The sequence below is a fragment of the Chionomys nivalis genome, chromosome 3 (genome assembly GCF_950005125.1).
Source record: "Chionomys nivalis chromosome 3, mChiNiv1.1, whole genome shotgun sequence".
In the NCBI taxonomy this organism is placed as follows: Eukaryota; Metazoa; Chordata; class Mammalia; order Rodentia; family Cricetidae; genus Chionomys; species Chionomys nivalis.
The window spans coordinates 91,249,739-91,276,837 of NC_080088.1; the positions used below are offsets into that span (position 1 = coordinate 91,249,739).

General features: G+C 48.2%; 1 protein-coding gene across 1 annotated transcript in view; it reads right to left on the reverse strand.

The window, feature by feature from the left end:
* The window catches only part of Sdk1 (sidekick cell adhesion molecule 1), a 975,668-nt gene that overhangs the window by 168,499 nt on the left and 780,070 nt on the right, over positions 1–27,099 (reverse strand). Inside the window, exon 18 of the mRNA XM_057765703.1 lies at positions 78–193. Within this exon, the coding sequence (XP_057621686.1) occupies positions 78–193 (116 nt within the window). The remainder of the gene's footprint in view (positions 1–77; positions 194–27,099) is intronic.

Here is a 27,099-nt window from a genome sequence, read left to right on the forward strand (position 1 = left end):
GGGGTAAAGCCCTATGTCTGATGTGATCAATACTGCCCATGAGTGCCAACTAGAGGTCCCCAAACCAGGCCAGGTACCTTGTATCCCTGGTTGATGCCATTGATGAACTGCTGGGGTGGCGGGTTCCACAGGAAGTGCACGGTGGTGGAATTCACTGCTTCAGCCTGCACGTTCTGTGGGGGTGCGGTAGGTACTGTTCCCCCGTGGAAGCGGAAGGCAGCACAAAAGGCAGAAGGCACCATGGGGAGAAGAGACAAAAAGGAAGCCTTAGTCTAGGATTCAAGGGCAGATGGGAAGGGAAGTGAATGTCTCCCACACTAACATTCCTGTAGCAAAGGAGAATTGGGCCATTTCTCATTTTCTGTGGGAGAGTTTCTTACTTAAGGCACAGGTGGGAAATGGTACCAGATCACTGTTTCATCCCACAGACGGGCCTTTCCCACACATCTGAAATGAACAACACACTAAACCTTTATTGTTTTCTCAATTGCCCCAATTGCCACCTCAAATCGTCACAGTCAAGGCAAGGTTTCATCTAGAAGGACCTTCTGCTTGCTATTACGTTCCAAGTGCCCCTCCCCCTTTCCAGGTAGCATTTAGTGCTCACTTGATACAACCTGGAAAGATTAGTCTGGGGGAAACTGGTGATTGATGTCGGATGGCCCAGTCCACTGCGGGCAACGCCATTCCTACGCAAGTGAGCCTGGGTTTCATAAGAAAGCTAGCCGAGTGTGAGCTAGGGAGCGGTGTTCTGGGGTTTTTACTTCCAGCTCCTGCCCTGAATTACTTCCTTCAGTGACAGACTGTGACCTGGAAGCAAAGCCAAGTAAACGCTCTCCTAGTCTAAGGAGCTTTAGTGACATCATGGTGTGACGTCATCAGTGGCATCATCATAGTGACAGAAAGGGGACTAGAATTCTCTCTGTGTGTAAATGTGTGTTTGTATGTAGCTTCACATGTGTGTGCAGGTGCACATGTCCATGGAGGCCAGAGGCTAGCCCCAGCTGTTGTTCCTCTGGCCCTGTCCATGTTATTTTTTTTAGAGGTTTATTTATCTTTATGTATATGCCTGCATGTACATCTGTGTGCCATGTGTGTGCCTGGTGTTATGGAGGTCAGAGTGGGTGCTGGATTCACTAGAACTAGACTTATGGATGGTTCTAAGCTGCCATATGGGTGCTGGAAACTGAATTTGAGTCCTCCGCAAGAACAAGTGTTATGAACCACTAAGCCATAGCTACAGCCCCTTCTATTGCTTTTTGTTTTGTTTGTTTTTGATGCGAGTTCCCAGAGAGTTAGTACTTAAGGAGACCTGCAACTTGCTGATTAGAATAAACTGGCCATTGAGCCCCACAGACCTAACTTTCTGCTTCCCCACACTGGTATTATAACTGTGCCTCCATGTCTGGATTGTTTAAAAGCGGGTTCTGGGGGTCACACTCAGATCTTATTTATTTATTTATTTGTTTGTTTATTTATTTATTTATTATGTATACAATATTCTGTCTGTGTGTATGCCTGAAGGCCAGAAGAGGCGCCAGACCTCTTTACAGACGGTTGTGAGCCACCATGTGGTTGCTGGGAATTGAACTCAGGACCTTTGGAAGAGCAGGCAATGCTAGGAAACTCAGAGGATTTACTTCCAGGTCACAGTTCATCATGAAGGGAAGTAGCTCAGGCAGGGACTGGAGACAAAAGCCACAGAGGAACACTGCTCACTGGCTTGTGTGCAGGTTCAAAACCATCACACTCCTCCTATGCGTAGTACTCTTCATACACACAGCACTACAGGCAACTAAGGAATGTAAAGACTGTGAGAAACAGTCTTTCCCACAGTTATTATCCAACACCAAATGGTTAGCTCCAAAACACACCTACAAGTAACACACACACACACTGAGCAGGGTGTATCTATGTATTTAGGGATATATCTGAATATATATTCAACACCAAACGGTTAGCCCCCAAACACAGCTACAAGTAACACACACCCCGAGCAGGGTGTATCTATGTATTTAGGGATAAATCTGAACATGCATATAGGTATGTAATAACAACTGGTTTTTACAAAGGGTGGGCATGCATTTGAAAGAGAGCAACGAGGAACATATGGCAGGGTTTGGAGAGAGGAAGGGAAAGGGGGTGATGCAATTATATTATAATCTTAAAAGAAAAAGAAAAATCTTCTGTTTTGCTTGTTTCTTTCTTACATTCACAGAACACCTCCTGAGTCCAGGGATGCCCTCCTGGGGCGCCTGCCCTGGAGGACGCTCCTGGAATGCTGAGCAGGGCAGACGCGCATACATCTTTGTGCTGCCACCTTGATTGGACTGAGAAGTTAAGAAGCACCTCGGAGACTGGGAAACACACCCCACCTGTGTCTGTGAATGTGTCCAGGACGCTAGGGGTTACTCAAGGGGAGGTGCCTGCCCTGTTGTGGGCAGCATCAGCACCAAGACCTGAAGTCTATATAACAAAAAGGGACAAAGGCAGTTTGCTGCTTCAGGTGTGGTCCCTCTGAGAGGTGAGCAGACGTTCCCCACCACACCCTTCCCCCATGATGCCTGCCTCGCCAGTCAGAAACAACTGTGCCAACCAACCACGGACCATAACCTCTCAGCCTATATAAAGCTTTCCTCCTTTGGCATGTATTTAATTGGGAGGAACCATGTGAGTACCTCCGTGATTATGTGGAGGTCAGAGGACAGCCTGTGGAAGTCAGGTCTCCTATCCTGTGGGCTTGATGGCAGGGGCGTGAAGCTGCGGTGCCATCTCTCCAGCACCATTTCCCCAGCGCCTTCCGTGTTTCTGTCAGATGTCTGTATACTGCATTTTATCAGAAAGATAGCAACAACAAAACTGAGTGACACGTTCTAGAAGCTTTTTAGGGTGACTTTTGGAAGACAGGTAGACCTCGAGAGGAAGATGGGCACTCCTGCCTGGGGAAGATGGAGTTACAAAGGAGCCCAGGCGGGACAGATAGAAAGTGGTGTGGACTGAGAAGGTGGATGGGCCCCTTGCACAGGAACACAAATTCCCGACACAGTGGCTGCTCTTACATATGGTGGTCACAAAGACGGGAAAACTTCCTGGGGAAGGCTGGTGCTTCCAGGGACATACTGCTAGTGTCCCTCAAAGCAGGGATGACCCAACTTGCCTGACCGTTAGTCTTCTCATGGCAGAGACGACATCCTGGTTCTTTAGGAGTTTGTTTTTACAGTGAGGCTCAGAAGCCAAAAGGATCCTTAGCTTCCAGGTAAAGGAAAATGCATAAGTATCTCCTGTTACAAAGTCCTGGGTGAGGACATGGTTCTGTTACGAGTGGCAGCATAGAGCTGGGCTGTTGCTCACTGGGAAGAGCACGGCCTGGTACACATGAAGCCACCTCTAGTGCCATGTAAGCCAGATGAGGTGGCACAGGCCTGTAATCTCAACGCTGGGGAAGCAGGAGCAGGAGGGTCAGCCTCAGCTACATAGTAGCCTGGGTTAGATAACCCTGTCTCAAACACACACACACACACACACACACACACACACACACACACCCCTTCATCTCCACAGCTCTTCTCCATCATCTCATTTTATGCAGAGATGGAAGAATCTAGAATTCATCAGTTCTCTCAATTGACTCTTCAGGTCCGTGTTTTCTTTCCAACTGCCATCCCCCATAACCATGGCCTCCCCAAGTCCTTCCTGCCATCCCCCATGACCATGGCCTTCCTAAGTCCTTCCCTCACACATCACAAGGAAACTGCCCAAGTTCCCTTTCAGTACCACGTGGACCACATGGATTAAAAATAGTCCCAAGGCCAGCTGTGCCTGGATGTAGACCGTATTGGGAAATATCAGAGTGACTGAGAAAAAGGAAAGCCTGGCAAACAATAGAATTGTGGCTTCTCTAAAGGCCATAGAGACCTGAACAGATCTGGGGGTCACATAGTGTCAAATACAAGGAAAAGCAGGGCTGTTCATTGAGACAAAGGGAGGGAAGTAGGGGAGGAGAAGGAAGAGGAGAGGGGGAAGGGAGATGAAAAGAGAGAAGAGGGAAGAAGGAGGAAGGGGTGGGAAAGAAAGTAGAGGGGAGGGGAGGAGAGGAGAGAGTATGGGGCAGGGGAGGGGGAAAGAGGGTGGTGAGGGAGGGATGGCCAATGTGCAACTGGGCTAGGAAAATTTGCTACGACAGCTAAAGGTGAGTCTAGAAGAGCTGCAGGTAGAGAAACAGGACGCTTCCCACACAGGAACAAGGGCAAGTGTGTTGGTGTTTCACTGGAGAATCCCACCGGGCATTTGAGGAATAATGAAGCAATTTTAAACCATTACTCAGACACCCAAACAAATAAATAAATAATAACATTACAGACAAGAAAAGACAATTACCCCTCATGAATCCAAGTTCAGACCGCAAATAAGAAAGCACTGAAAGATCAAATTCAGCAACACACCGCAGTTATAACGTATCCTTGTCTGGTGGGGTTTATATCGCAAACAGAAGAGTGGCCTCATATTTGACCATCAATCATGGCAGAGCGCCAAATCAGCTTAATAAAGAAAACCCAGTCTTAATAGGGCTAGGAAAAGCATTGGATACATTTTAAGATCTAATCATGATGATAATAATAAAAAACACCTCTCAGTCAAGAAGGAATTTAAGAGAGCTCGGCGAACTTGATAAAGGGCATCTCTAGCGCACCTGCGGCTGTGGGTTCCCTGGAGATGAGCGCCTGAGAGGTGCTGCCCTGAGATTAGGGCCGAGGGAGGATGGAAGACATCCCAAGTGGTTTTTTTATTCTGCAAGTCCAGACTGGTGAAGCTGAGAAAAAGGGAGGAGGCAAACCGACGGGGGAGGAGCTTTCTACCTATGGGAAATATAACCGTCTACATGGAAAATCCACGTTGGCTCCAGGAAGGCTCCTAGGACTAAGAGAGGCTGCGAAGATTGCGGGCTACAAGGCCAAAGCTCTGTTTCTAAACACAAGCAATAAGGAATTGGAAATTGAAATTTAAAGATTGGTTCCACTTAGGGAGCTGGGAGACTACTATGCAAAGCAGGAGAGCCTGGGTTAAGGTCGCCAAACCTACTTTAAGAGGGTGGGAGGAGCTGTAGCCAATCAGCCTAGACAAACTAGCGAGCTCCAGGCCAGGGAGAGACTGTCTCACAAATACAAGTAGATTGCGTGTTGACGAATGATACCTAAGGTTGACCTCTGACCTCTACGCATGTGTGCACATACATGTGACCCCTACACACACACACACAGTCAGTCCCATTTAAAGTAGCGATGAAATATGAAGTAAATACAAACCTGACAATGTGTTAGATCTATAATCTGAAAGTTACAAAAACTACTTAAACACCAACTCTAAATAAACAGCCTGGGAGGATATTGATGAACTCCAAGATCAGACAGGTAAGAGAATTGTTCTCCAAACTGGTCTGCAAGTTAACAGGAGTTCATCAAATGCATAGCTAGACACTCTTCAAAAACCAAAAAGGTGATTTCCAATTTACAGGAGAAAATGAAGGAACTAGAATAGCTAAACTGATTTTTAAGAAAAAAAATCTAGATTAACTCTACATAATTAAAGAGGTATGAATCTATAGTAACTAAAACAGGTGACACCAGGAAACAAATGAATATGATGTCAACAATGTCAATACCACAGAGAAGAATCCAGAAACGAGTCACACAGGTAGGTACCAACTGGTGTTCTGAACAGCACACATAATTCTGCAAAAACTGGACACTCCTATCAAAATATAAAGATAACTTCTAGATGCTCCTCACACCTCCATGAAAACTAACTCAGGGTGGATCACGGGCTTCAGCGCAAACCTATCCCCATCAAGCTTCTAGAGAAGATCACTGTGTCACGGACAAGGCGACAATATACAAGAATGGTGGCCCAAGGGTCTTCTGTGAGATGAGTCAGAACTGAAGCCCACACAGGCTGGGTGCAGTGTGCATGGCAGTTTCAGTCTCCTGCCAACCCCAAGGCCACTGGTGGATGGGGGACAAGGGTGCTGCACCTTTGGGGCAACAATTACTATTGATTATCCAGTGGACAGGATCTGCCATCACCTGGGAGAGGTGCCTCCAGGCATGTCTGTGAGAGAGTTCCTAGACTGTGTTAACTGCCAGGGGAAGACCCCACCTCAGTATGGGCAGCACCCTCTCAGGAGTCCTGGTCTGGACAGACAAGGACAAAGCAAGCTGAGCACCAGCATCCATCTCTCTGCTTCCTGACTGTGGATGCCATGTGAACAGCTCCTCACGCTCCTGCCACCATGCCTCCCCCACAATGATGAAAGGTACCCTCAAACTGTGAGCCCAAATCAACCCTTCCTTAAGTTGCTTTTCTCGGAGTATTTTATATCACAGAAACAGGAAGAACAACCAATGCACATGGGGTGAAATACTGGAACTATCTGCTTTCACACAGGAACACGTGTGATCCCCCAAATACATTGTACTGTAATCCCAGTGCTTGGGATGGGGGAGGTAGGAGAATCAAGAGTTCAAGGCAAGCCTCAGCTACATCGTAAGGCTACACGGGACCCTGTCCCCAAACAACCAACAAACCACATGCATCGCACCACTGGGAAGGAGTCCAAAGATTCCATGTTGAATTCCTTCTTCTACCTGGTAGCCCATCGAAAGCGAAACTCCTAAGACAGAAGGCAAGTGGCTGCTGAGAATAGGGTTGGTTGGAGGTCTGAATGCAAAGGGGCGGGACTAGAAAGCTGAAGTCATGTGAGTGTCCTGTATCAACCACTCTAGTGACTGTGGATTGAAAATGCATCTCTAAAATGTGACACTGTATTCCACTGAAGGGAAATGTTAGCACAAGCATATCAATGGGTATTCAATAAAAAGAACCCCCCGTGTGTGTGTGCGCGTGTGTGTGTGAAGGCAAGATGTTGCACTTTGTTTTCTGAGACAGGGTCTCTCATTGGCCTGGAGTAGCCAGGTAGGCTAGGTCAGCTGGTCCCCGAGGACCAGAGAGCACCTGACTTCCCAGAACTTGGATTATAAGTATAAGCCATCAAGCCTGGTTGGACATTTTGGTCAGCATGGGTTCTGGGGTACTGAACTCAGGTTCACATGCTCGCACACCAACTGAGTCATCTCCTCTGCTCCCAGGGAAGAGATTCCTATCCATAAGAGGAGAGAACCATGTCCATGATGGTGGTGGATTTGTGGGACATCCTTCCTGGAAGTCTTCAGGGTAGGGGGCATGTGTGAAGTCCACGGACCCTGTGCTGGAGAAGCCACAAGGGCAGTCCCCACGGGGTTTTCCTTGTCACTGCCAACACAGCACAGAAGCCACTTCCAGTTGTTATCACACTGAATGAGTGACACTTCTAATACCAGGACCCACCTGTCCAAAGTGTGGCTGATCAGAAAATCCAGACACATAATACAGCGGTTAGCACTTCAGACCCCTAAGTTTGGCGCTGCTCTGTATGCAGCGACAGAAACAAGGGCAATGTGGGTCTGGGGAGATGGCTCAATGGTTAAAGAGTTGGCTGTGCAAGCATGAGACCTGGTTTGCATTCCCAGGACACACATAAACGTAGAGGGGGTTTGGCAGTTTGCCTACATTCTGGCCTTGGAAGGCAGAGACAGGGGATCCCCAGAGCAAACAAGGTAGCCGGGTTGGTGAGTTCTGGGTTTGATTGAGAGTCCTGCCTCAGTGAATAAGATGAAAGAGTGATGGGGGATGATTCCAATATCAACCTTGGGCCTCCATGTGCATGTAAAAATATGCACCACACACGCACACATGCGCGCGCACACACACACACACACACACACACACACACACACAGAGAGAGAGAGAGAGAGAGAGAGAGAGAGAGAGAGGAAAACAAAACAAAATAATGAAGCAAGGTCAGTATGGGTTGAAAAAAATAAAACGGGAAAAGAGAAAGGGTGAAGAAAGAAGGGTCAGAAGACTCTGGGGTCCCCTCAAAGCTCACGCTCAAGGGTCCCTTGGAATCTATTCATTTCTGCCAGGCTGGTAACATTAGAAGGGAGGGCTCCCCGAGGCCATTCTTGGACCTTCACTTTCCCTTCCCTTTCTTCCCCCCACTTCCTTCCTGGCTGCCATAAGGAGGTGAACAGTTCTGATCCCCCACACAGCCCATACCAATGTGCTCTTTCTCACCACGGCCCAGAAACACCATAGTCATGCTCTCATGAGCTGAAACCCCTCCCGGGAGACTTTGTCCAGTGTTCTGTCACCGCGATGGAAATCCCTCGGCCCCGCTGTTCTCCCGGCAGTCTGGGTGATTCTGCTCCAGCATTCCATCAGCCCCAATTACTGCCTGCACAGTTCCGGCATGCCTTCCTGACACATGTTCACCTCTCTAAAATAAGCCAAGGAGCAGATGTTCCCTAAACGCATTTGGCGTCATTTAAGTAAGAGTCATTTCCTGAGGTTTCAAGGCGGTGTTTGCACCTTTACTTTGATCCCTGTCAGGTGGGGGGAGTCCTGTCTTTCGTCCCACAGTCAGGGCCTCTCTGAGCCTCGGGGAGAACGCAGAATATCCAACATTAATGATGACTTCCATTGGTTGAGCCAACAGGGAAGCTGCTTCCGGTCTGTGAAGGTCAATTTTGGTTGTCAGCTTGACTGTATCTGGGATAAAAACTAGGAAACATGCCTCTGGTGAGTCTTAAAGAACAAACAAGATGAGAGAAGATCTTCTCCCAGGGTGGACAGCTTCTGGAGATCACCCAGATCTAAAGACGAGTGAGTGGAAGGCTGCCGCTTTTGCCTGCCTGCCTTTGCTTCTTGCTGGTGAGTGTATCTACTCTGTGGCTGTCTCCACCAATGTGGTAGCCAGCCTTTGCTGACATCTGTTTCTCCATCCTTCCAACATTGACTAAAGGCCAGATCTTCTCTAGGAAGCCTCCAGGAATCCTTCAGTGACAGGCTAAGACTGCTGAGACCTCCAGCTTTGTGGGCCGAGCAGCTATTGGGTCTCTTCTCTGTGCAGACAGCCATTGTTGTATCTGTATCTAATAAATGCTTTTTTGCGATTTATATGTGTTCTGTTGGTTCTGTTTCTTGAGAGAACCCTCACATAAACACCTTCCCTCCTAGCTACACAAAATCTTGACTCATAGTAAAGTAAGAAACCAAATAAAAACAATCCTTTCGCTTGAGCTCCCTGCCTCTGGAGTCACAGCATCCCACACTCTGGCTCTGCCTCTCTATCCACAGTTATGGATGGACGCCTGTTGTCACCCTGGGCTTTATTAAAACATCACCCATTCTTCTAAGCCCTTGTGTTCCCAGAGCCTGGCTTCCTGTTCTCTTAATCATTGTCATTAGAAATGACTCAAATGTTTGAGGACAATGGAACCAAAAATTCCCTCAAGAGGGATGAGGAAAGAGCTGTAGCCAGTAAGGCCTTTCAGGCAGTGTTTTCTAAGGAGGGAGTGACCCTGGCAGGAGAGGTCTTCATCAATGAGGTGACGTCACCCTGTTTCATCTGGAGAAAAGACAGGCTTTGGTCCATTGCTCCTGGAAGAATGTGGGCCATGGCCTGTATTCTGCAGAGCTGGCTGGTTTCCAGCCTAGCCCTCCTCCCAGACTTCCTGATGGAAATGCCACCTCCTACTGCTCAAAGTAAGACCAGGGAGACTTTTTCTCAAGATCTGTACTCCAAAGGGCAGTCCTTGAAGCGAGCTCGGCCTGCCAGAGTGACAGGTATTAGGGTGTTTTCTATAATTTTTTTTTTTTTTTTTGGTTTTTCGAGACAGGGTTTCTCTGTGGTTTTGGAGCCTGTCCTGGAACTAGCTCTTGTAGACCAGGCTGGTCTCGAACTCACAGAGATCCACCTGCCTCTGCCTCCCAAGTGTTGGGATTAAAGGCGTGTGCCACCACCGCCCGGCTAGGGTCTTTTCTGATTTATGCCGAAAAGGGGTGGGACGGGGCATGGTGGTGCATGCCTTTAATCCAACTTTTGGGAGGTAGGTGGATCTCTAGGAGTTTGAGGCTAGCCTGGTCTATGCGAGGGCAGTGTTTCACTAAAGAATTGCACCCCTACCCAGGTCCGGGTCTGTTCTCAGTGTTAAACTACACAAGGCCCACACCACTGTGTAACAGTCCCTATCCATGGACCCAAACACAAGAAGTTCGCCATGTGAGGGTACTTAGATAAGGAAGCTAATGGGGAGGAAGACAAAACCAGAGGAGCAGCGTTAGATGGGAGTGGGAGTGGCGGAACCATAGGTGTGTGTGAAGGTGATGCAGGATGGGGCTGTGACTTCTTTAGATGGGGATAGGAGGGTGGCGGAACAATAGATGTGTGTGAAGGTGATGCAGAGACAGGGCTGTGACTTCTTTAGATGGGAGTGGGAGTGGCGGAACCATGGACACGTGTGAAGGTGATGAAGAGACAGGGCTGTGACTTCCACCAGAGGTGGGATTTCTCTAGGTGAAGGGAGGAAGAGGTTAGACAAGGCTGAGTGGTCCTCCACGGTGCCTAGGTGGGTTATGTGAGTCATGGATGCCATACAGCACGTAGCAAACCTTGCTTCCTTCCAGATATTCTGAACTTTGAAGCTGGCAGAGTCAAATCTGCGAGCTCTGTGTAGGCATTACAGGCGTGGAAATGAAGAAGCCAGCATGGAGACTGTAACTCTGACATTCTAAGACCGAACCCTGGACACGCTGAGTAGCTGTTCATCAAGTATTCATAGCAAAAAAGAGGTGATGAGGGGCACGCAATCTACCAGTGACCTGCGGCAAACAGTACTGCAACAAACTGGCCTTCTTCCCCCAAACCAATGATGTGAGATTACAGACTGCTTTCCATAGGAAAACCCATTAGGTCAATTGCTAAGTTAGAATTCCCCAGAAAACTTAATTCAACTTCAGACTTTGATTTACACGTAATGAACTCAAATTCACCTCTGGTAATTGCCTGCTTGTGCATCATGTGTGCATCTGTGAACATATGCATTTGAGCACGTGTGTATGCATGCACACGCACCTGCATGTCTATACTCGTCTCTGATCCATGCATGGTGGCCTCTTGCTACTCTGACAGGTTCTCTCTACATCCATGTAAAGATTCAAGTTCTTGCCTTCATGGAGCTGAGAGTCCCATGGGAAAAGCAAATGTTTAGGACCCTGAATGGTAAATGCTGCCAGGAAGGGAAGCCAGAATTTCCTGGAGAATGACTCAATGGGAGGATGAGATGAGAAGGGGGGAGAGGGGAGGATAATTTGAGGGAACTGGATGGTTGAGATGCGGGAAGGACAGAGACAGAGAGCAAGAAAAGAGATATCTTGATTGAGGGAGTCAGTATGGGGCTGGCAAGAAACCTGGCACTAGAGAAATTCCCAGGAATCTACAAGGATGAGCCCAGCTAAGAACCGAGGCAATGGTGGCAAGGGTGTCTGAACTGGCCTTGCCCTGTAGTTAGATTTATGACTATCTTAAATGTCACCACAGAACCTTCATCCAGCAGCTGATGGAAGCAGAGATCCACAGCAGAGCACTGGGCTGAGCTCCAAAGTCCAGTCAAAGAGTGAGAATATGAACAAAGAGGTCAAGACCATGATGGGTTCACCCACTGAAATAGTCTGCCTGAGCTAATAGGAGCTCACCAACTCCAGCCTGAGAGGGAAAGGAACTGGCATAAGACCAAACTAGGCCCTCTGAATGTGAGAGACAGTTGTATAGCTGGGGTAGACTGTGGGGCCACTGGCAGTGAGACCAGGATTTATCCCTACTGCTTGTTCTGGCTTTGTGGAACCCATTTTCTTTGCAGGGATACCTTGCACAGGCTATATATCAAGGAGAGAGCCTTCGTCCCGCCTCGAAGCAATGTGATAGACTTTGTTCACTTCCCATGGAAAACCTTACCCTCTCTGAGGAGTGGATGGGGGCTGGGATGCGGGAAGGTAGAGGGAGAAGGAAGAAGGGAGGGAGTGGGAACTGGGATTAGTATATAACATTGTAACATGAATGGGGGCCTGCTTGCTGGAGGTTTTTGTTCCCCCGGTACCCCAAAACTGTTTAGCCCCAAAGGAAATCACACATAGGTCTCTATAAGTTATAAAGCTGATTGGCCCATTAGCTCTAGCTTCTCACTGGTAACTCTCACATCTTGATTAACCCATTTTTCTGATCTATGTTAGCCATGTGGCTCAGTACCTTTTTTTAGTGGGGCAGATCACATCCTCTTGCTTAGGTGGTCTGGGTAGGAGTGGGAAAAATCAACTTCCTTCTTTCCAGAATTCTCCTGTTCTCATTACATCATTTTTACTTCCTGTCTGGTTTTCCCGCCTATATTTCCAGCCTGGCCAATTAGCATTTATTTATAACATGATTGACAAAATACAGACAATTCTGCATAACATGAGAAAAGATATTTTTTTAAAAAAATTAAAAAAGAATGACCTTAATGAGGAGTTCAATCCACAGCTAGATCATGAAGTCAAAATTGCTAAATTTAAAATAAAACTCCAATGTGGACTCTGACTAAGCCTTGTAGTGTTGGACTCACCCACAAAGTGAGAATAACCAGGCTGGCAAATAACGCTATTCCTGGTCTCCTTCAGAGTCGGGGCACAGGCCGCCTTGCTGCGGACGTCCAAACAGTTCTGTAAAACTGTAGGGACTCCTACTCCATCCCAAGCTCTCATCCAGAGTCCACAGGCGCCCTGCTCAGCACCCCCAGTGAAACCCCTTAGACATAGCTTCCTTAGCCCATAAGCCCCTTTGCTCTTCTGTGGTACACTATACGTTTTTTTTTTTTTTTTGAGAAAGGTCTTATGTAGCCTTGTTCCTCCTGCCTCCACATCCTGAGTGCTGGGATTGCAGATGTACAATGCTATACCCAGTTTATTCTCCCCTGTACATCCTAAAGACTGCTCCCTGACTGGACGGAAGCCTGTTGGCCCCACTCTGTCTCCTGGACACTCATTACTCACAGGATCACACAGCAGGGAGACTGTTTCCCACTCTCCAAACCTCTAGCCTGGGGCTGCCGAGCCAGGCCTTTCCTCCTGCTTGCTGCTGGCTCTAGCTCCCCTCTGAGGCATCCCTATGTCACCTGGAGCTGACTTCCACACCCCATAAGGCATCATTGAGCCACCAGGGTGGCACAGCATGGTGATCAGCTGATCAACAAACCTGTCCTTTTTCACGAGAGGTTAAGATCAGGGTCAAGTCAAAGGTACCCTTAGGTCTACAACTCCCACGGCTTTTTTGATGGAGCTGTGGAACACTGAGCATAACCATTGCATGTCTATCAGAGCAGCTGTGACTCTCAAGAGATTCTCTAGAAGGGGCCTGATGGCATTTCTCTGTAGAGGGTAGGGTGAGATTCTGGCCACTCCCTCCTTTCTCCCTCCCTGCTGTTTACACTCTGCCTCAGCTACACATGGTCCTGTGTGTGTCAAAGGGTAACTGAAGGTATCAAGACACACCATTTATGCAGCCATAGGGAGATTGTCACCTACAGTGGGGTAGATGTTTGAGGGGTGTGGTTGCTCTGGGGCCCTGCGTGATCCTGTAAGTGACGCCTCACCCATGTTCTGCTAGTAAACTCAATCAGCTCATCGATTCCCCAAGCTAGACTACAGGGGAATCATTACTTTGGCCCGTTGTTGGCATGCTTTATGGGATAGGTAGATACTGGTCCATGTCTCGTCAGGTAAAGTTCACACAATAGATAGTGACTGTGATCAAGGCAGGTCTCCCCATCCCCAGTGACACCATCATGGCTAGCTGACATTTCAAGTTACTCCCGCTACAGTGCCTTTCTCGTTTCCACCATGAATCTAACAAAGTAATTTATTTTTGACTTCTGACTCTGGGGTGGAATTGACGACAGACACTTAAGCTGTGACCTTCACAATTCTCAGATTGTCTCCATTTCCTCTGAGTCGCAGGCCAAGAATGAACGTCGGATGTTGCTGCCAGAGTCATCTTCCAAGTTTTGATCTATCAAGACCATGGCTCTTAGGGCATCATTCAACATAGAATTCATCTATATACTTGCCACCCAACCTAACCTCTGCTTCATCTTATCCACAGGGCGCCTGCTTATGGATGGATGGATGGATGGATGAAATTCAAGTCCCGGAAGGAATGTGGATCTAGCAATGTGGTAACCTTGCTCACAAAGGAAGCAGGCTGGTAGGACGGTGTAATGGTTTGAATGGGATGTCCCTCATGAGTCTCTGCTATTGAAATACTTGGTCCCCAGTTGGTGGCTATTTAGGAAGGATTAGGAGCTGTAGTCTTGTTGAAGGCAGTATGACGCTGGGGGTGGGCTTAGGGGTTTCAGAAGACTCAAGTTCCATTTCTAGTTAGTTCTCTCTGCTTCCTGCTGTGGACTGAGACATGAGTTCTCAGCTACTGCTTCAGCGCCATACCTGCCTGCTGCTGCCACACTGCCCGCCCCGACGGCAAGGGACTCCTAACCCTTTGGAGTCACAAGCCCAAACAAACCCTCCCTTCTCCACGTTGCCTTGGTCATGATCTTTTAGCACAGCAATAGATCAGTAATTAAGATGACAGGAAGACACTCACTGCAAGTGACCCAGGGTTCTGCACGCTGCCTCTTGAGACTCTAGTCTGTGTTCCTTCTGGAGAAGCTCAAAGTCTACCCTCAATCACGTGCTCACACCCTTGCATTCCCTCACTGCTCCTTGTCTTTCAGCAGTGTTTCTGTTGACTGTGTTCTCCGGAGCCTGTGTGCCTGTGGGTGTATGTGAGCATGCGTGAGCGTGCATGCTCACGTGTGTTCTGTGTACATACATGTTCATATGAGTGTAGATGTATATGTTTACATGAAGTGGATGTCTTCATTGCGGGTGTCATTCCTCATGCATCCTCCATCTTGTCTTTTGAAGCAGGGTCACTCACTGAAACCTGGAACTTGCCAAGTAAGCTAGGCTGGCTGGCCAGTGAGTCCCAGGGATCCAACTGTCTCCTCCTCCAGCGGGCTGGGGTTATAGGTATGGCATCTCTACAAAGGCTTTTTCTAAACCATGCAATCCTGGGATTGAACTCAGGTCCTCCCGCTTGCACAGTGGCCACTTTACTGACTAAGCCATCTCCCCGGGTCCCTCCTCTGAGCCTTTTTGCAATGTTCTCTATCCCAGGTCTGAAGTGGTGTTTTTAATCTACTCATCAGGGAGTCAGATCAAACCCAGGGAACAAGGATGACAGAAAGAGCCTGCTGCTTGACTTGAAAGAAGCCAGTCTTGGTCACTTCTCCCAAAGTGCTAAAGATGTAAAAGCAAGTTCAGCCATCATCCCAAACGGAAGTCTCCTTTGGACACGAGCACACCTTCACCGGTTAACTTTGGCGCAAGCAGCTTAACCCACTTCTGCATCCAATTGGTCAGCCCTGTGTCTGCCCTTCTTTCCAAGGCTGCGAGCTGGATCTTAGGAAATCCCACCGCTGGGTTTTTTGGACACAGAGTGAGGGCTCCTCCAGTCAGTGCCATTTTTCTGCAGTCACAGTTCAGGAATGGTATGTGGTGGGCTACGGCTTCACAGCTGAGCCCAGGCCAGTCCCCTAGCGATAGAAATTCTCCTTAGAGCTGTCAGTCAGGGCTGGGGTTCTAGTTCCGTGGAATGACATTCTTCTACTCAGGCCCTCTGAAGGAGGTCCTCAAAGTCACAGCATGTACCGGGGCCAACCGGGTGTGGAATTAAACACAACTGACTAGGCCCCATCTCAGAGGTACAGATTCTGGGAGCTCTGGCTAGAAAATGTGGATTTAAAAAGCACCTAGGGCACTGTTTCTCAACCTGTGGGTGGTGACCCTTGTGTGTGTGGGGGGGGGAGGTCGAGTGTCCTTTTCACAGGAGTCGAATATCAGATATCCTGCATATCAAATATTTACATTACAATTTATAACAGTAGCAAAATTACAGTTATGAAGTAGCAATGAAATAAGTTTACGGTTGGGGGTCTCCACCACATGAGGAATTGTAATAAAGGGGCGCAGCTTTAGGAAGGCTGAGAATCACTGCTCTAGGTAAGGAGTCACTAGTCTGTGGACCATCTTTGAGGTGGCTGTCTGAGGCCCTTGCCCCAATTATTTTCTGCTCCCCTCCCTCTTTTCTTCCTTCCTCTCTTCCTGTTTCCTCTCTCCTCTTTCCTTTCTTTCCACCTTTATTTCAGCTTTCCTTCCCTTCCTTTTCCCCTTTTTGTCCCTCCCTCCTTCCCTCCCTCCCTCCCTCCCTCCCTCCCTCCCTCCCTCTCTTCCTCTCTCATGCCCTCAGTTCTTACTTGTATCCCAACTCTAGATACAGCCTAACAATGTAACAGGAGAAAAGCCGCATGCCTTGCTCACTTCTGAGCAGGCATGCCAACTGTTCCCTGCAGGACCTTCAATGGCAACATCAGGTCAGCGGCTCCCCGTAGCTCACAGGCTCTGTTTTATTTTCATCCTGATATTTCCTGATGACAAATGAAGATAATTTGAAGCTCATTTGAGACATCCCCCAGTCAACGCTGTCACTAAGAGTCACTGCCTTTGCAACTGCACATCAGATGGAGTTTAAAAACAATAGTAAAATCCACTTGCCAGCATGCATGAGGCCCTGGGTTCAATCCCCAGTGTTGTGGTTTGGATGAAAATGTCTGTCTTGCTCCTGTGTCTGAACACCTGGTCCCCAGATGCTGGCTCTGTTTTGGGAAGCTGTGGAAGCATCATGGGAAGGAGCCTCAATGGAAGATGTGGCCACTAGGGCTGGGCTGGAAGTTTATAGGCCAGCCCCACTTCCTGTTCCCTTGGTTTCCTGCCCTGCCAAGATGTGAACAAGGAGACTCGGTCCTTTCTGCCACAATGTGAGCCACTCCGGTGCCATGATGGACTTGTATCTCCTCAAACCACGGGCCTAACAGAAACTTTCCTCAAGTTACTTCTTGGTCACAGCAATGATACAGCATGGAAGGAAGGGAGGGAAGAAGGGAGGAAGGGAGGGAGGGAGGGAGGAAGGGAGGGAAGGAGGAAGGAAGAACAGCAAGGGGGAGGGAGAGACAAGTGGTTAATTGAAAGAAACCTTGTGGCTCAGTGGGTAACAGTGCTTGATGCTTTACAGAGGACCGGAGTTCAGTTCCCTGTGATCCTATCAGGAGGATCGCCACTGTCTGGAACTCCAGCTCCAGGGTTCCAAAGCCCTCTTCTGGCCTCTATGGGCACTGCACTCATGCACAGACCCACCCACCCACACATACATACACTTACGTTTTAAAAACATATTTTAAAAATGAAGGAAATCTGAGCAGATGTGAATCTCCACCACTGGGCACAAGATGAATCGCATAAAGGTCCAGTAGCACTAGGAGGGGGAAGTTGTGAGGCCTCATGGGCAGGAGGACACAGGCTCGGGCCTCTGTAGCAAGAAGACAGACCTCTGCATCCTGCGCATCTTCTCCTATGAGACCTGGCACTCAGCCTGGCAACAGAGGACCCCTAGGCGATGCAGCAGCACTGGCTGAATTCAGCATAGTGCGAAATTACGGCCCACTGTCCTGCGTGATTTTTATATTCTAACACACCCAAATGTATTATTAAGATAACACAACCTCATCTGTTACAGATAAACCATGAAATGGTAGGTATTAACAGGATAAAATGCCATCATATCTCCCGTCATTACCCTTAAGAACAAGGTCAGTTCTCCAGTGGGGACTGTGGTAATATTATTCTTATTGTTGGTGTTTGTTTGGTTGTTTGGTTGTTTGTCTTTGAGACAGAATCTCATGTAGTCTAGGCTAGCCTTGAACTTACTATGCATCCAAGGATGACCCTGAATTCCTGATCCTCCGGCCTCAATAGGTTTGCACCACTATGCCTAGGCTACACATGCTGGGGATGGAACGCAGTGCTCTGCTGACCGAGTCACACCTCAGACCGTCGCATGTTTTTCTTTAGGGAGCAGCAGACTGCATACTCAGTCCTGTGGGGACAAAAGTCTGTGAACTCAGGCTCCTGCATGGGGCCGTGCTCTCTGAGGACTGCACTTCTGTGTTCCCTTCTGGAAGGCAGGATGTCATCTCCTCTATCTGGCTCCGGGACCACTCTGCTCAGAGACAACTCTCCACATTCTGATGATAGTCAAGGTAAGAGCTCATCCCCACAGCACTGCAGAAAGGGGTTGCCTGCGAGCTGCTTCTGGCAGTTTCGCAACCCCATGCAAGATAGTGTGGGCATTTGCCAAAATGGCATGCCCTGTTTTCCCTGCCATAAAAGGATCCAATCTATAAGACCAGGGAGAGAGGTATCCATCGGACCTTAATGTGGATTCACGTGCATCTGTTTCTCCTAGTACCCTGCGGGATGAAATGTATATGCCTTTCAGACAGGAGACGGGAGCTCATTAAATGCAAGAGTTATGGGCTGTCCGCTAGCAGGTGGATGTACATATTACAATCTATATGCTGCCTGTTATCGTTAATTCCAGGTCATCCTGGGCTGCAGCTCAGCTCTTGCGTTGTTTGTTTCTTGCAGCTTCCAATACACCCGAATATTCACAGTTCATTAAACGTCTCAAGCACATCACAAGGGCAACAAATCTTTCACAAATACTCTTGAGCACTTTTTTTTACAGCCTTTATAAGGAACTAACACTCTACAAGTTCTGTGTGTCTTTTCCTAAACTTATTTTCCCCCAGTTCTTAATGAGGCTTTTTCCCTCTGGGTAGCTTTCTTAGGGCTGAGAGGTGTTGCCTAGGCTACTGGGGAGGAAACCCCACTGGTGGACCCTGCCTGTTACAATACCAACCTGCCACACAAGATGCACCCATTGGCACAATAGTGGCGTGACTGTTACTGGGCGGGTCAACGGCTTTCTTGCTGGACTTGGGGTTCACTCTACAGGAGAGAATTGCCCCTGGTGCTGGGACCCGGTCAAAACCCCTGGGTGGAGAAACTGTAGGCCCTAGGGAGGAACCTACTTCTGTCACTGTGGCACACTGGGCTGCGTGTGTGCACATCCACAAAATCATAATCCCATGTGAAGTGAAGAGTCACCAAATACAAGATGCATCTGGAGATGATGGGAAGATGGAACGGCTAGTGACTAACGTGGCAGGTAGCGACCTGTGATTGAGCAGGACCAGGAACCACTTCCCAGACACAACCTTGAAGATGAGAAACCAGAGAGTGGCTTTCTGATTATTCTCAGAGTGCCCTGTTTGACTGTACTGTGACCACAAGTTCAGGTATTAGAGGTAGTGAGTGACAGGAGTTGTGGGTGGGGTGTGTGTGTGTGTGTGTGGACTACTTTCCTACTGCTGACTTGATGAATGAGCATTGTTCCTTAGTGTTGGAGCCATTGTTCAGCTGCCATGCTCCAGTACATAACCCCTGCCTGTGTTCATGCAAGTGACCCTAAATAAACTCAGTGGACCACAAAACAAGGCAGTAGCAGGAGGAGGGTGCATTGGGAGAAGAGGTCTGGAATGGGCAGGAGAGGGGTAAGAGAGGGCAATGGGGTGAATATGATCAGCACATAAAACTGTCAAAGAACATGAAGGAAGTGGCATACTTGAAGCTCCCCATCTCAGCTAGGGGTTCTGTTGCTGCGGTAAAACACCATGACCATGAGCAACCCAAGGAGGAACGGGTTTTTCCATTCACATCACAGTCCATCACCAAAGGAACTCAAGGAAGGCAGGAACCCTGGACCCAGAACTGAAGCAGAGGCCATGGAGGACAGCTGCTTACTGGCTTGCTCCCCTGACCTTCTCATTTTGATTTTTCATGTACTCCAGGTTCGTCTGCCCAGGAGTGGCACTGTCCTCAATGGTTTGGGCCCTCACACACCAATTATCAGTCAAGAAAACATCTTGTCTACAGACGCGTCTTCAGGCCAGCCCTACAGAAGCGTTTTCCTGATTAAGATTGCCTCGTCCCAAATGACCCTGCTTTGTGTTAAGTTTGACACACAAGCTTCCTTCCAGTTCTCCATGTGGCTTTCTCTCCATGTCAGCCTTGGGCTAAGCTGTATTTACACACACACACACACACACACACACACACATACACACACACACACACACAAACAGGCGTATGCACACACTTGCTTACTGGTCCATCTGGGACCAGGTCACTGCCTTCAGCTAGCTCTCTGCCATACTGGGCAGTGCATCTCCTGGTCACGGAGGGTGAAGCCTCCAGGGAGACAGCCCGGCATCTACCCAATAGGGCCTTTTCCAGCTGAGCATGGGAGGAAGAGCTCTGAGCTCTGGCTCCCGTGTGGGCTGGAGTCTATGTACGCGGTGCTAGGAGGCTGTGCTTTGGGAAGGAAGGATGCAGAACATACCCACTCTTGATACCAACTTCTCTTCTAGTTTGCTTTCTGCTGCCGCGATGAGACACAGCAAACAAAAATGATTAGGGGAAGAAAGTGTTTACCTCATCTGATATCTTCAGGTCTCACAACCCATCAGGAACAGCAGAGCAGAAACTCCAGGCATGAATTTGAGACACAAACCATGGAGGAACGCTGCTTACCAGCTGGTTTATAGACTCATGATCAGCTGACTTCATATGAACTTTTCATGTGTTCGGGTGCTTTCCTCCACAGGTACAACTAGGTACCACATCTGTGCGTGGCCTTCAAAGGCCACAACAGGGCATTGGACCCACGAGGACTGGCACTGAGAGAGTTGTGAACCACCATTCGGGTGCTGGGAATCGAACCTCGGCCCTCTGGAAGTGTACCCAGTGCTCTTAAGCACTGAGCCATCTCTCCAACCCTCAAAGTTCTTTCTTTATGCAGCCCAGACCCACCTACCTAGAGATGATGCTACCCACAGTGGGCTGTGTACTCCCACATCAATCATCAATGAAAAAACAATCGCTCATAAACATGACCACAGCTCAGTCTGATCCAGGAAATTCTTCAGTTGAGAACCTCTTCCTAGACGACTCTAAATTGTATCAAATCGACCACAAAACCTAACCAGGACATTCTACTCCTGGCAGTTTGCTACACAAACATATTTACTGCTAAATCATGATCTTCTCTTTCATGTTTGTCCCCAAGATCTCGTGCTAATATGACAATATAAAATGTACCTTTAAAAGTCTCATTCTGTAAAAATTCCAATGCTTTAAAAAGCCCAAGGTCTCGCTAGAAATCAAAAATCTCTTAACTTTGGGTGCTTATCAAATCAAACACAAATCATACATTGTGGCAGTGCTCAAACATCCATGCCCTTAAATTCTGGAGCCAGGGAGAGGAGCCAGGTTGGAAGGCAGGCATGGAGTCGGAAATGGAGACTACCCTGGCACCGTCCAGAGCAGTGCAATATAAACCAACGGGATCTGATCTTAGTCATCCCTTCAGGCTCCGCTTGTTTATGTGTCAGGTGCTGCACCTGGGGTTGCAAACGGAGGAGATACAGAAGAGACGCTCAGACGTGGTCCTTCCTAGAGATCCTAGGCTGGAAGAACACACATCTATAAATCACAAATGAAGTGACAGCCACAGTAAGTTAAAGGGACTTCACCATTCCTGTGGGCCCTGTACCGGCAGGGGAAGGACACGCTGAAGACTAGCTGCTCTCCTACAAGGTCAGCTGCAGGACGCAGATGCCAGAACGAACCCACACCCCTCACCCCCTCCAAACTCTGTGCCTAGGTTCAGGGGCTCTGCACGCACCTGGGTTTGACTTACAGCTGAGTGTAATCGCCACTCAAATCACGATGAATCCTAAATCCAGCAGGAGCATTTTTTGAAAGGGGTAACAGTCAAATTAGACAGATGCCAACACTGCTCAAATTCATCATTCTTTAAACTGTAGGACACAAATGATTCGTGGGTCAGGAAATCATTCAGTGGCCTCGTGTGCTTGCGTGTGTGCATGCATGTGTGTGTATGTGTGTTTATGCATCTCAAATTTGAGGTCCACACTGAGTGTCTTCCTCAATCATGCTCTCTCTTTTTTATTTATTTAGATGAAACCTCACGATGTAGCCCTGGCTGGCCTCGACTCTCTGTACAGACCAGGGTGGCTTTGAACTCATAGAGATCTGTCTGCCTTTGCCTCTGCTTCTTGAGTGCTGGGGTTTAAGATTTGTGCCACCACCACACCTGACATTCCACCCTATTTTTGAGTCAGGGTGAGCCTCCCTTCCCCCTAAACCTGGAGTTACTGATTCAGGTATAATGGTTGGCCAGCATGCCCTAGGGATCCTCCTGTCTCTGCCTCTCCAGAGCTGGGATTATAGGTGTGTACCAACATGCCCGGTGTTCAAATGTAGGTGCTAGGGATCTGAACTCAGGCCCTCCTTCTCCACAGCAAGAATCGCTCTACCTATGGGCCATCTCTGCCCTGCAGAGGAGCGTTCCTAAGAGACAGAAGCAGAACAAAGCAGGACAGAAACTGTCAAAGAGCCTGGTAAAGTAACTGTTCTTGTTTCATGTATGTGTACATGCGTGTGTTCATGTGTGTGCGCATGAGTGTGTGTGAGAGAGAAAGAATGTGCATGTGTATGTGTGTAAAACAGATTTCTTATTGCACATTGGACTGAAAACTTTCCAGTGGCCACTGCGCAGTCACCTGTCATGTGAGTATGAGAGAGATGGCATCCGCTATCTTCTTATTTCACATACAAGCTACAGAGAAACCCGAGAGCCATTTCCACCAGGCTTGATATATGCAAAGTGTGAAACACAAATGGCAAACTCTGGCGATGGCAGGGCACTGCGATAAAGGCCTAGTCTGGGAGGCGAGCTGAGTGACTTTTACGTTCTAGTCTTTTCCGGCATTTTCTTGCTACATGATCTGGGAGAACAAGTCATCTCTCTGAGCTTCCATTTATTTTCCTCTGTAAAACAGGGAGGCACATGGTCTCAGTGTCTAATAATAGACAGTAAACGAAATCAGGTAATGAGCAGAAAAACATGGCCAAGATAAGGGATGCTGGTGCCCCATACAGTGTCTTCCCTAAAAACGCCACCAAGTGAGCCTCTTCTTTTCTGCAAACTCCAGGTGACCACATTAGCCTCACCCAGTAGATTAGCCTGCATCTATTCTGTTTGGCTTTTAGTATTTGGGTAAGGCTGGAAGAATCTGGAACGCTGTGCTGTTGAGAAGGAAGAGCCTGAGGTTAGAGCATCTCTGGGACTGGGAAACACGTCTTTTGTGCAATGCCATTTAGTGCCACAGTGAGAATTTCCCGAGAGGGGATCAGAACGGGGCTCTGCAAACGAGTGCTCATTTACAACCCTTACTTTAGAAAAACCTTTCAAAGCCCAAGCGAGCACTTAGGAGCTTTGCTAATGTTCTCGAAATGTGGATAACCAAATGTTTTTCCTCCATTTCTTTTAAAATATCAAATATTTCTCCTTCATTACAAGGTAATGTTCTGAGACCATAATGAATCATGATAGCACAAACATACCTGTTATGAAAAGAAAAATGATAAGAGGAATAAAATCAGGGGAAACATTGGTACACTCCAAGTGGTGATTTATTGTATAATTCGTCTTTGGACCCTTGATAGAAAAATCAACATCTGTGTCTTAATGGATGTGTTTTTAAAAATGGATAGAGGGAATCTGCTAATCTGCATGGGTTTGCTTGGGGATTTTAATGTAATCTATTATATTTGTATGGGTGTGTATATATATATGCATATATATTATAAGGTATAATGTAGATGCATGTGTGTGTGTGAGTACGAGTGTGAGTGTGCCATGGCACATGTGTGGAACACACACACATATTTATACATATAGTGAATGTATGAGCATGTGTGTGAGTACAAGTGTGTGAATGTCATGGCATATGTGATATGTGTGGAGTATATATGTATGCATGTATAGTACAGTATGTGGTGTGTGTGTGCATGTATGAGTGTGAGTACATGTGAGTATGGGTGTGTGCATGTCATAACACCTGTGTGGAAGATGACTTGGGTGTCTGTCATTGGCTCCCACCTTTTTTGACATGGGATCTGCTGTGCATTGGTGTTTGAGTGCTGCTGGCTACTTCTTCATCTGCCCCGCACCTCCTGGTACAAACGCACTGAGATTAGAGTCACTTGCGTTACCATGTCTAGCTTCTCTGGGAGTCCTGGGGGCCTGAACTCAGGACATCAGGCTTATGCAGCAAGCACTTCCCCTGCTTCATCATCTTCCTAGACTCCCCCCCCTCCACACACACACCTTATTTTTTTGAGGCAGGGTCTCTTACTAAACCTGGAACTCACTGTTTTGGCTGTACTGGCTAGCAAGCAAGTCCTGGGCTCTTCCTGTGTCCACCTCCCTGGTATTGGGACTTCAGGTGTATGCCAGCTTTTTATGTGTGTTCTAGGAATCCAAGCTCGGGTCCTCACTTGCCCCACTGACTGAACCGTCTTTCCAGCCGCCAGATTACATTTTATATTCCAAGTCTCTCTCTCTCTCTCTCTCTCTCTCTCTCTCTCTCTCTCTCTCTCTCTCTCTCCACAAACACACACACACACACACACACACCACAGACAACCTTATAGCTTCATCCCTTCCCCTGTCTTTCAAGGCTATTGAACCATTCAAAAAACTCCAATGGCGGAAGCCAGACACCGAGTCAGTGTCACTAAGGTAGGAGCCTCGGCTGCCTTTTGATGACTCTCGGTCCTTTCCCTCTCCTTCTGCACGATTAGAAAGTTGCTGAAGCAGACAGTGGCAGAAGAGAAATGCTTCTAATTACACTGAGCGTTTCGACCACAGAAGCTACGCACGGTGTTTTTACCCCCCTTCTGGAAACCGAAAGTGCTATTGATTTCTGAGCTAGCTATGAAATGCGAGCTACTCCCCACAGCCTTTTGGGTCATCATGATGGAAATCTGACAGGCGACTCTCAGTGTGCCGCAGTTCTGGGTCCTCCATGTCTACAGAGCAGCCAACCTGCTCTCTGACCCCATGGAAAGTTCACTTGGCTCAAACCCTGTCAGAATAGCGATTCTCCATTTGTAAGTTAATACATCCTGTTTAAAATGCTCCCAGCAGAGGTCAGGAGGCACTGCTGCGGAATCTATTAGACGAGATTGATGGAGGTTTTGGGGGTGGTGGATGGAAGCAGGACAGGAGCTGTCACGGAAGTTAGAAAGTTCTTCTCGGGCTAGCCCGTGTGCCCAGGGCCCCAGTCCGTGTTGAGAACCTGCTAAGAAGGCATCCGAGAGAAGGCTCGATGAAAAAAGTGTTTCTCCTCCAAGTGTGGGGATCAGAATTCAGATCCACAGGACCCACATATAAAAATCCAGGAAGGTGTGGTGGCCTCCTGTAAATGCAGCACTCAGGAGGCCAGGACAGCTGGTCCCTAGGACAAGCTCGCTAGATAGACCAGCTGGACTCGGCGAGCTCCAGGGTCAGCCAGAGCCTGCTCAGTACATAAGGTGGAGAGCAATTGGGGCAGGCACTGAAAGTCAAATTCCACACACAAACACAAACACACCTCCTCCTCCTGAACTCACACACATTCAAATAAGCACACACACACACATACACACACACACTCATGCATGTGCATGCACACACATGAGTGCATTCACACCATACACTTATACACACACAAAGGAAAAACCCCACAACGAGCCAGGTGGGCACAGCACACTGTGTACCATGCAACCCGCAACCTGGTGTAATTCAGTAACAGAAGCGCCTGGGGTATATGGCAGGTGAGTGGTGGATTCAATTACTTTAGGGCTTGGCACCATACTGGGTTCCACCCGGGGTGAGAATAACTTGCTTACCTTCCCAAAGGGGCTTCCTGGAAGGAAACACGTTTGAGATTTTTTTTTAAAAAATGTATGCCCAAGACGGAGCTGGGGGAAGCAGTGTGTTGTTAGTGTTCTTCTCTGTTGGTGCCAGAGGGCAGCTTGTGACTTCCACTCCCCCGACACACACCTTTCTCCCTGAGAACTTAGCAGAGTCCCACATCCAGCGAATGGCCACATAAGCTACGTATACTTCCCCAGTGGTCCCTGTGGAGTGCAGGGTGCTTTCTTGACCCTCTTTGAAGGGAGAGGGAGCCAGGCCCTGATAGGCTGAAATCCCACCCGCCGCAGCTAAGCATCCCTGGCCTCCTTCAATGTCTCCAGTTTGCCAAATTTTGTTTCTGTACATGCCCACGATCTCCCAGATGAAGCTGGCAATTAATTTTATGAGTTATTCTTTCCTCTTTTAATGTACAAGCATTTTCATTTCCCCCATTTCTGCTTGAAGGACCTACTCCAGGCCTTTCCAGCGCACAGCGCCAACAGCTGTAGGACACTCAGGGGACACTAAGTGACCTCCTAGCTGCAAAGGAAGCTTGACTCAGCTATTGCCCATACCACCCCGCTGTGTTTAGGACTAAGCTCCGGGGTCTGCAGGGGGACTAAGTGGAAGTCATGACCAAGAAAGGTTGTACACTCTCAGTTCCCGCTCGTTCCAACATAGATGACCAGGAAGCAACCAAGCCCTGCCCCCACTCCCTCACCCCCATCATGCTGAGCCTTACTCTTCTCTGGAGGCTCATACCTAGAAACCATGTAGCCCACGGGGTGACCTGCCACTAGAAGTCACCTTGGAAAGGGAGTGGGAGCTGTCGGTGGCCCCTCTAGCAGCCGTTCCCTTGCCTTAGGTACCTGCCCTCACCTTCCATCTCCACCTCTCTGAGGCTGGGATTACAAGCACATACCAGCATAGTTGGATTTTTTTTTTTACTTGAGTTTTGGAAATCCAGTTCATATCTTTATTAATTGAAGCGTCTCCCAAGCCTGCATGTGATCTGATTTGAAAAAATAATGTACCACCCAAATGGACACCCGAGTCCCTTCTCACTGCCCATCTCAGAGCTGGGAGAATCTGTCATTTCCAGCCAGATTACTGTTCTTTTGACTTTCTACGTAGCTGCTCTGGTATGGCCCACCCCTCTTACCCATGCTCCACTGATGGAGTTCTCTTTTTATGTCTACTTGACACACGCTAGGGACTCTCAGTCGAGGGCATGCCTCCATTAAGAGTTGCCCATAGTACATTTCCTTCCTTCCTTCCTTCCTTCCTTCCTTCCTTCCTTCCTTCCTTCCTTCCTTCCTTCCTTTCCTTTCTTCTTTCTTTCTTTCTTTCTT